Here is an 8460-nt window from a genome sequence, read left to right on the forward strand (position 1 = left end):
ACAAAAATAGATTTGCACAATGAACAATTGTTCCTCAAATACATCGTTACAGTTGTTGGTTAGCTAGCTAGCGAATTTTTTGACAAAGCATTGACATGAAATCAGTCAAAACACCTCAAAACAAGCCATGGTGTCAAGTCCAGGACAAGATGAAACTAGCTTAAACGAGTCACTTACGATTCCCCACATGGCAGTTTCTTGTTCACGATCTGGCAATCTAGAATCAAAACTATTCATGGACCTCGGGCCCCATTTTTATTTTTTTAAATAAATAAAACATTTCAAATTACAATACAATACAAACATAAGAAATCACTACATGTGTAGTATTTCTGAATAAATATAAAATAGCAATAAAAGTAAAAACAATTCAATCACAAGGCTTGACTTTCAAATGTGAAAGTTCCTAAAAGAAACTAACAAAAAAAATTATAAATCCTCCCTCGCCCGGCAGACTCAACAGCCTTGGTTTCTCTAATGACTGCCTCACCTGGTTCACCAACTACCTCTCAGAGAGAGTTCAGTGTGTCAAATCGGAGGGCCTGTTGTCCGGACCTCTGACAGTCTCTATGAGGGTGCCACAGGGTTCAATTCTCAGGCCGACTCTTTTCTCTGTATACATCAATGATGTCGCTCTTGCTGCTGGTGATTCTCTGATCCACCTCTACGCAGACGACACCATTCTGTATACTTCTGGCCCTTCTTTGGACACTGTGTTAACTAACCTCCAGACGAGCTTCAATGCCATACAACTCTCCTTCCGTGACCTCCAACTGCTCTTAAATGCAAGTAAAACTAAATGCATGCTCTAAAACCGATCGCTGCCCGCACCTGCCCGCCCGTCCAGCATCACTACTCTGGACGGTTCTGACTTAGAATATGTGGACAACTACAAATACCTAGGTGTCTGGTTAGACTGTAAACTCTCCTTCCAGACTCACATTAAGCATCTCCAATTCAAAATTAAATCTAGAATCGGCTTCCTATTTCGCAACAAAGCCTCCTTCACTCATGCTGCCAAACATACCCTCGTAAAACTGACTATCCTACCGATCCTTGACTTCAGCGATGTCATTTACAAAATAGCCTCCAACACTCTACTCAGCAAATTGGATGCAGTCGATCACAGTGCCATCCGTTTTGTCACCAAAGCCCCATATACTACCCACCACTGCGACCTGTATGCTCTCGTTGGCTGGCCCTCGCTTCATATTCTTCGCCAAACCCACTGGCTCCAGGTCATCTATAAGTCTTTGCTAAGTAAAGCCCCGCCTTATCTCAGCTCACTGGTCACCATAGCAACACCCACCAGTAGCACGTGCTCCAGCAGGTATATCTCACTGGTCACCATAGCAACACCCACCCGTAGCACGTGCTCCAGCAGGTATATCTCACTGGTCATCCCCAAAGCCAATTCCTCTTTGGCCGCCTTTCCTTCCAGTTCTCTGCTGTCAATGACTGGAACGAATGGCTAAAAAATCACTGAAGCTGGAGACTCATATCTCCCTCACTAACTTTAAGCACCAGCTGTCAGAGCAGCTCACAGATCACTGCACCTGTACATAGCCCATCTGTAAACAGCCCATCCAACTACCTCATCCCCATACTGTCATTTTTTTATTTTGAATTTTTTGCACCCCAGTATCTCTACTTGCACTCATCTTCTGCACATCTATCACTCCAGTGTTTAATTGCTATATTGTAATTATTTTGCCACTATGGCCTATTTATTGCCTTACCTCCCTTATCCTACCTCATTTGCACACGCTGTATATAGACTTTCTATTGTATTATTGACTGTATGTTTGTTGCTTTGCTTTATCTTGGCCAGGTCGCAGTTGTAAATGAGAACTTGTTCTCAACTGGCCTACCTGGTTAAATAAAGGACTTGTTCTCAACTGGCCAACCTGGTTAAATAAAGGACTTGTTCTCAACTGGCCTACCTGGTTAAATAAAGGACTTGTTCTCAACTGGCCTACCTGGTTAAATAAAGGACTTGTTCTCAACTGGCCTACCTGGTTAAATAAAGGTGAAATAAATAAATAAAGTGTATGCTCATCAGACGTCATGAAACGTCATCAGAAGTGTCCACTTCATTTGAGGGCTGTGTCTTTTAAGTGTTTGGACCACAAAGCTTAGGTGTGAGACAGGACAAAAACAGTGAATTACAGACATGAAATGCTTTAGAAAATAAAATAAACAATATAATGAAAGCTGAAAAAAAAGTGTAACGTTAGTTTAGTCTCTACTTAATGGATGTGGGGAAATATATATAAATGGTTTGCCCTGCCCCGTCCCCTAAACTCTGGGTACAGTGTTTTTGTCCCGGGCGTTGAGCGTTATCACATGACTCTAGGTCTACTGCTACAATGGTAAATGCTCGTCTTTCTAGCTAGCTATTTATTTCGATAAAGTGACCCATTGTGAATATTGTGTTTCCTACCATTACTACTTATCTACAGCTGAGCATTTGATAGATAGCATGTTGATCCGTGTGGAAAAGACTGGAGTCAAGACAAGAAATGCTAGCTGGCTAAAAACAATCACTCGGATGCTTGTTAGCTAAATTAGCTATCCAGCTGCCAAGTAAATAGTGTCAGTGTTCATTACATGCACAAACATAACATTGTGCAAATGTGTCTTACTGTTTCTAGAGATTCCGGTTTTGTGGGGATTTGGACTGCCCAGACTGGGTTCTTGCCGAAATCAGCACTTTGGCGAAAATCGTAAGTTTAGCGCCTTGACTGGTCTTATCACGGCCTTCTGTACTGTTGCCTCCTAATCCACGAGTGGATGACTCCAATGGTCTCTAATATGTAGGCTCACTTTTTGTTAACAGTTCCATCACAAGTCAGAATGTCGAATAAACTTCATTTGAACGAACTTTACATGTTGTCCGTATGTAGGAGGTAATCTGAGACAATATATACACAGATTGGTGTTATTAACCTGTCGTTCGATCCCGTGTGGCTCAGTTGGTAGAGCATGGTGTTTGCAACACCATGGTTGTGGGTTCGTTTCCCATGGGGGACCAGTACGGGGGAAAAAATGTATGCATTCACTACTGTAAGTCGCTCTGGATAAGAGCGTCTGCTAAATTACTTAAATGTAAAATGTAACTGGTCTGTATTTTCAATGCTGATACACGCGACTTGCACAATATGTCTCAATGTCCGAGTTTAACTGACGCACAGACCAAATGTTGTCCCAGGCAATCAGCTGGCACTTTCAGCTGATTAGGAGGGACATGCTTTGGTCCACAATGTTTGGTTACATTTGGCTATTTACATATTGTGCATCACGTGAAATGTGTCAGGAGATGGGAAATACAAGGAACAGAACTTACTGGTGGTAGAAAGTTGGGTAAACAATACTTTACTGTGGACATTTCATCTCCACTACCTTCCTGAAAAATGACCAACAGCATGGACAGCTGGTAAATTAACCTAAATATAATTGTATTCAACATTCTGGCTTTTAGAGACTATTGCAGTGTTTTACAGCTACCTCTTTCAGACTGATTATCATGGGGTAACCGTGGTAACAGTCTGTTTAGACAAGGCCTTGTACTGGAATTGCTCTGCCCGCGACCGCAAGGCCCTCCAGTGGATGGTGAAGACGGCCCAGTACATCACTGGGAACGTGCTCCCACCAACAATGTGTGTGTGTATATATAAATCATTGGCTCCCACCGATCCAGGACATCTACGCGAAATGATGCCTGAGGAAGGCCCGCAACATCGTCAAGGACCCCACACAACCCAGCCACGAGCTGTTCACTCCCTTACTGAGCATGAGGTCTGATACCAACAGGTTCAGAGACAGTTTCTTTCTACAAGCCATCAGACTGTATCAGAGCATGAGGTCTGATACCAACAGGTTCAGAGACAGTTTCTATCTACAAGCCATCAGACTGTTGAACACTTGAACTGACCACCTGCTCTGATTCTCTGAACCTTACACATGCACTCACACAGACATAAACACATCCACACACATATACATTCATGCTACACACACATCACAACTGCTGCTACCAGACTCTTATTATGATTGCTAAATAATGCAAAATTTAAAAACTTGCCCTCCAATCCCGCCTTCCCCAAAATATGTATAAATATTGGACTGTGCCTTCCTGTATCTTACTTCTACTAAAATGTTCATTCTACCCGAGCCATTTACTTTGTTCCTATTATCTTTAATTAGTTCTTGTTGTTGCTGCATTGTCCAGAAGGAACCTGCAGGAAGCATTTGGTTGGACGGTGAATACCATGTGTATCCTGTACCTACGACTAATAATACTTGAAACTGCATTTGTCCAGTAGAAATCATACCCTGACATTTGTCTTCTCTGTTCCCAAACAGTCAAGTGTGAAGATGAAACTCCTCTGTGTCCAGGTGTTGAAGGATCTGCTGGGGGAGGCCATTGATGTAAGTATCTCATACATGAACTCCTTATTGTCACCTGCAATTTTATTCTCTTAAAATGTGCCATTCCCTTTTTTTTTGTCTTTTTCAGTATGACAAAGTTTCAAAGCTAACTGCAGATGCAAAGTTTGGTAAGCTAAATTCTCTGTTTTTAAAATGTGCTGCTACTTTGATGCAAACTGCAACAAAGGACAGCTTCAACACAGAAAGCTCTACACGCATGATGCTGGTCTCTATTCTATCAATACATCTGTGTTTTATTCTGGTGTCTAGAGAGCGGGGACATCAAGGCCAGTGTAGCCGTGTTAACCTTCATCTTCACCAGTGCAGCCAAACATGATGTGGACAGTGAATCTCTCTCCAGTGAGCTGCAGCAGTTAGGACTCCCGAAAGGTACAGTAGTCTCCCATAACAGTTACTCATATTAGACCTATTCATAGTGAGAATACCTCTGGGTTTGTTACAACCACTCACTGCAAAGGCTCATTTATTTATCAATGAATGGATTGTAATAATATTTGAATGCGTACAGAAGACTCCATTGCATTGTGGATGTTCCAAGCACTCAAAACAATGTGTAGTATGATAGTCATGACTTTTAGTTTTCCTCATCGGTGTATCTTGTAGAACACACCACAGGACTGTGTAAATCCTATGAAGACAAGCACATAGCCCTGCAGGAGAAGCTAAGGGAGAGCAGTCTGAGATGTGAGTCATAAACCATTTTCATTTGATTGATGAAGACTATAATACCTTAATGTTTTCTGGGGGCAGTAACACAAGATGGCTAAAGAGATTTCAGATTCTCATTGGGCAATACATTTGTATTGTTACCCTGCATTTTCTCTTGTGCTGTGTTTCAGTGGGTCATCTAGAGGGTGTGGTGTGTTGACTAAACCCTGAGCCCCAGACAATGTATAATATAAACATTTCTGTACATATATATATATAGCATGTATTATTGCTGTGTTTCAGTGGGTCGGTTAGAGGCAGTGTCGTGGCGTGTTGACTACACCCTGAGCTCCAGTGAGCTTCAGGAGGTTAATGAGCCCACAGTGCAGCTCTGTCTCCAGACCGAAGGGGCAGAGACAGGAAATACAGAGACCACCATCGTCTCTGTGTCTGCAGACAAGTTCAGAGTCCTGCTGACAGGTGAGCTTGTGATGTACCATAAATACTGTTGTTACAAAAAAAATCTACTCGAATATGGGACTAGAATCCTGAGGGCTTCACTGATTTCTCTCTCTATGCTTCCCCCCAGAACTAAAACAAGCACAGGCCATGATGAATGCACTACAATGAAGCAAGACTCGAAAGGTATCGAATAATGATGCAGTGAATGGATCAGAAAAAAGTCAATCAAGAGTGCAAGACATTGTGACAGAATATCATACAGGATGAGTGGACAATGATCTTTTGAATGTATTTTGTACATTATGTGTTTATTATTCTATAATTGTTGTTAAATATGTTGATGTATTTCTCATTTGTCCATGTCGAATCTATGATATGTATTTTCTTGAAAAAATTACAACTTTACAATTAAAAATTGTTTTGTCTCCTTGCAATTTGTTTATTAGAACATGTGTAAGAGTAGAACTTACCCTCTGGTAACATTTGGTGTCGTGTAACCGTAGATATCAATTGTGGAACTACATGTCCCATCAGCCATTGCTCTTAAGTATCGCTACTGGCCGACTAAGGTGCATCACTGAGTGGGTGTGTTGATGTGAGTCGCAGTTCCATAAGCAGCACATAAGTTCGTTGTTGCAATTGCAAACATTGTTCATTGATATTTATTGAAGATACACTTGGAAAAAAAAAAAGAGCTCAAAATCACGAAGTAAATTTACCACCAGACTGTGAAAGTGAGTGCTGTGTTTGGCACGTTTTTTCAATGAATATAACGCACAATGAAAGTGTTAGTAGCGAACGTTAGCTAGCTACAACTCATTTATCATCACAACCCTCCGTCCGTCCATACAAGGTTTGGATATTGACTTGCATGCAATTTATTCGTGAATACATTCGTGCAGCTACTTTCCTGACATTGTCACTCGCTGCTTGTGTAAAAGTCGTGAAAGTTACATTGTTGTATTGTTCCCTTCAGTATAGGCTGTATGAAAATGTGACTGCCCACAATGGTTGTTTTGCAAAATATGATTTCATTGAATGTGTAGCCACAAGGCCTCTTTTTTTTTTTTTTTAATTGTACCCGGCAAACAATTGAACATGTAATGTTTGGAATTAACTTGCGTAGTTAGGCCTATACTATGCAGTGTCCTAAAACTCTCTCTTCTCTGTCTGTCCCTTGCTGTCCCGTCTCTCTCTCTGTCCCCAGAACCACCAGGATGCCTTAGGGTCAAGAGCTGCACCTGGCCAGTCTGTCAACAGGATGTGCTGCGGGTGGTCTTCACTGGCCCTGTACAGAGACTTCATATCCATGCACATTGAATTTCTACTGGTACCTGTGTATATAGCCAAGTTATCTTTACTCATTGTGTATTTATTATTACTTTAAAATGTTTTGCTTTTCTATTTCTCAATTTTCTTTCTCTCTGCATTGTTTTCTCTAAGCATTTACAGTTAGTCTACACATGTTGTTTAGTAAGCATGTTATGAATAAAGATGAATCAGATGTCACTGAAAGCCCTGAGTTCCCGTTTTCCTGCCTGGCTTACACCATCACCTCCAGAAGCAAGGAGGTCCGGCTCACACGCACCCCCTTGAAGAGCGACCCTGCCCTGGGTAGCAGCAGGCCGTGGGTACTAGTTAGCCCAGAGGCAATACATTTCAGAGTAGGTGCTGATTTAGGATTGGGGGTTTGGTATAGTAGAAGTTAAAGTTTAGTAAAGTAGGAAGGCGCTCTAGTGTGTATTGTACTGTAGGACTTCAGGTATAGTACAGTAGGACTTCAGGTATAGTACAATAGGACTTCAGATATAGTGTATAGTACAGTAGGACTTCAGGTATAGTGTATAGTGCAGTAGGACTTCAGGTACAGTGTATAGTGCAGTAGGACTTCAGGTATAGTGCAGTATGACTTCAGGTATAGTGTATAGTGCAGTAGGACTTCAGGGATAGTACAGTAGGACTTCAGGTATAGTGCAGTAGGACTTCAGGTATAGTACAGTAGGACTTCAGGTATAGTGTGTAGTACAGTAGGACTTCAGGTATAGTACAGTAGGACTTCAGGTATAGTGTATAGTACAGTAGGACTTCAGGTATAGTTCAGTAGGACTTCAGTATAGTGTATAGTACAGTAGGACTTCAGGTAGAGTACAGTAGGACTTCAGGTATAGTGTATAGTACAGTAGGACTTCAGGTATAGTACAGTAGGACTTCAGGTATAGTGTATAGTACAGTAGGACTTCAGGTATAGTTCAGTAGGACTTCAGTATAGTGTATAGTTCAGTAGGTCTTCAGGTATAGTTCAGTAGTACTTCAGGTATAGTACAATAGGACTTCAGGTATAGTGTATAGTTCAGTAGGACTTCAGTATAGTGTATAGTACAGTAGGACTTCAGGTATAGTGTATAGTACAGTAGGACTTCAGGTATAGTACAATAGGACTTCAGGTATAGTTCAGTAGGACTTCTGGTATAGTACAGTAGGACTTCAGGTATAGTACAGTAGGACTTCAGGTATAGTACAATAGGACTTCAGGTATAGTTCAGTAGGACTTCAGGTATAGTACAATAGGACTTCAGGTATAGTTCAGTAGGACTTCTGGTATAGTGTATAGTACAATAGGACTTCAGGTATAGTGTATAGTACAGTAGGACTTCAGTATAGTGTATAGTACAGTAGGACTTCAGGTATAGTACAGTAGGACTTCAGGTATAGTACAGTAGGACTTCAGGTATAGTGTATAGTACAGTAGGACTTCAGGTATAGTTCAGTAGGACTTCAGTATAGGGTATAGTAGAGTAGGACTTCAGGTAGAGTACAGTAGGACTTCAGGTATAGTACAGTAGGACTTCAGTATAGTGTATAGTACAGTAGGACTTCAGGTATAGTACAGTAGGACTT

The 8460-nt window shown here is 41.3% G+C and overlaps 1 protein-coding gene across 2 annotated transcripts; it reads left to right on the forward strand.

Annotated features, from left to right (window-relative positions):
- Nucleotides 1–2293: 2293 nt before the first annotated feature.
- On the forward strand, nucleotides 2294–7077 carry commd4 (COMM domain containing 4). Of its 2 annotated transcripts, none has more exons than XM_029745311.1 (9): nucleotides 2294–2372; nucleotides 2655–2726; nucleotides 4366–4431; nucleotides 4520–4559; nucleotides 4702–4821; nucleotides 5056–5136; nucleotides 5404–5580; nucleotides 5690–5745; nucleotides 6770–7077. In XM_029745311.1, the coding sequence occupies exons 1-8, from the start codon at nucleotides 2370–2372 to the stop codon at nucleotides 5728–5730; spliced, it is 600 nt and encodes a 199-aa protein (XP_029601171.1). In that variant the 5' UTR covers nucleotides 2294–2369; the 3' UTR covers nucleotides 5731–5745; nucleotides 6770–7077. The 2 variants fall into 2 exon arrangements, 1 of the variants encoding a protein (XP_029601171.1); XR_003874247.1 differs by having other exon boundaries at nucleotides 2297–2372; nucleotides 5690–6415; nucleotides 6770–7073.
- Nucleotides 7078–8460: the final 1383 nt, after the last annotated feature.

This window comes from Salmo trutta, unplaced genomic scaffold, assembly GCF_901001165.1.
Source record: "Salmo trutta unplaced genomic scaffold, fSalTru1.1, whole genome shotgun sequence".
Classification (NCBI taxonomy): Eukaryota; Metazoa; Chordata; class Actinopteri; order Salmoniformes; family Salmonidae; genus Salmo; species Salmo trutta.

Bases quoted from the DNA above. Each gene is read 5' to 3' on its own strand.
- commd4 (XM_029745311.1), top strand. The intron at 2,727-4,365 runs GTAAGTTTAGCG...GTTCCCAAACAG, and splicing joins TCAGCACTTTGGCGAAAATC to TCAAGTGTGAAGATGAAACT. The intron at 5,581-5,689 runs GTGAGCTTGTGA...GCTTCCCCCCAG, and splicing joins GTTCAGAGTCCTGCTGACAG to AACTAAAACAAGCACAGGCC.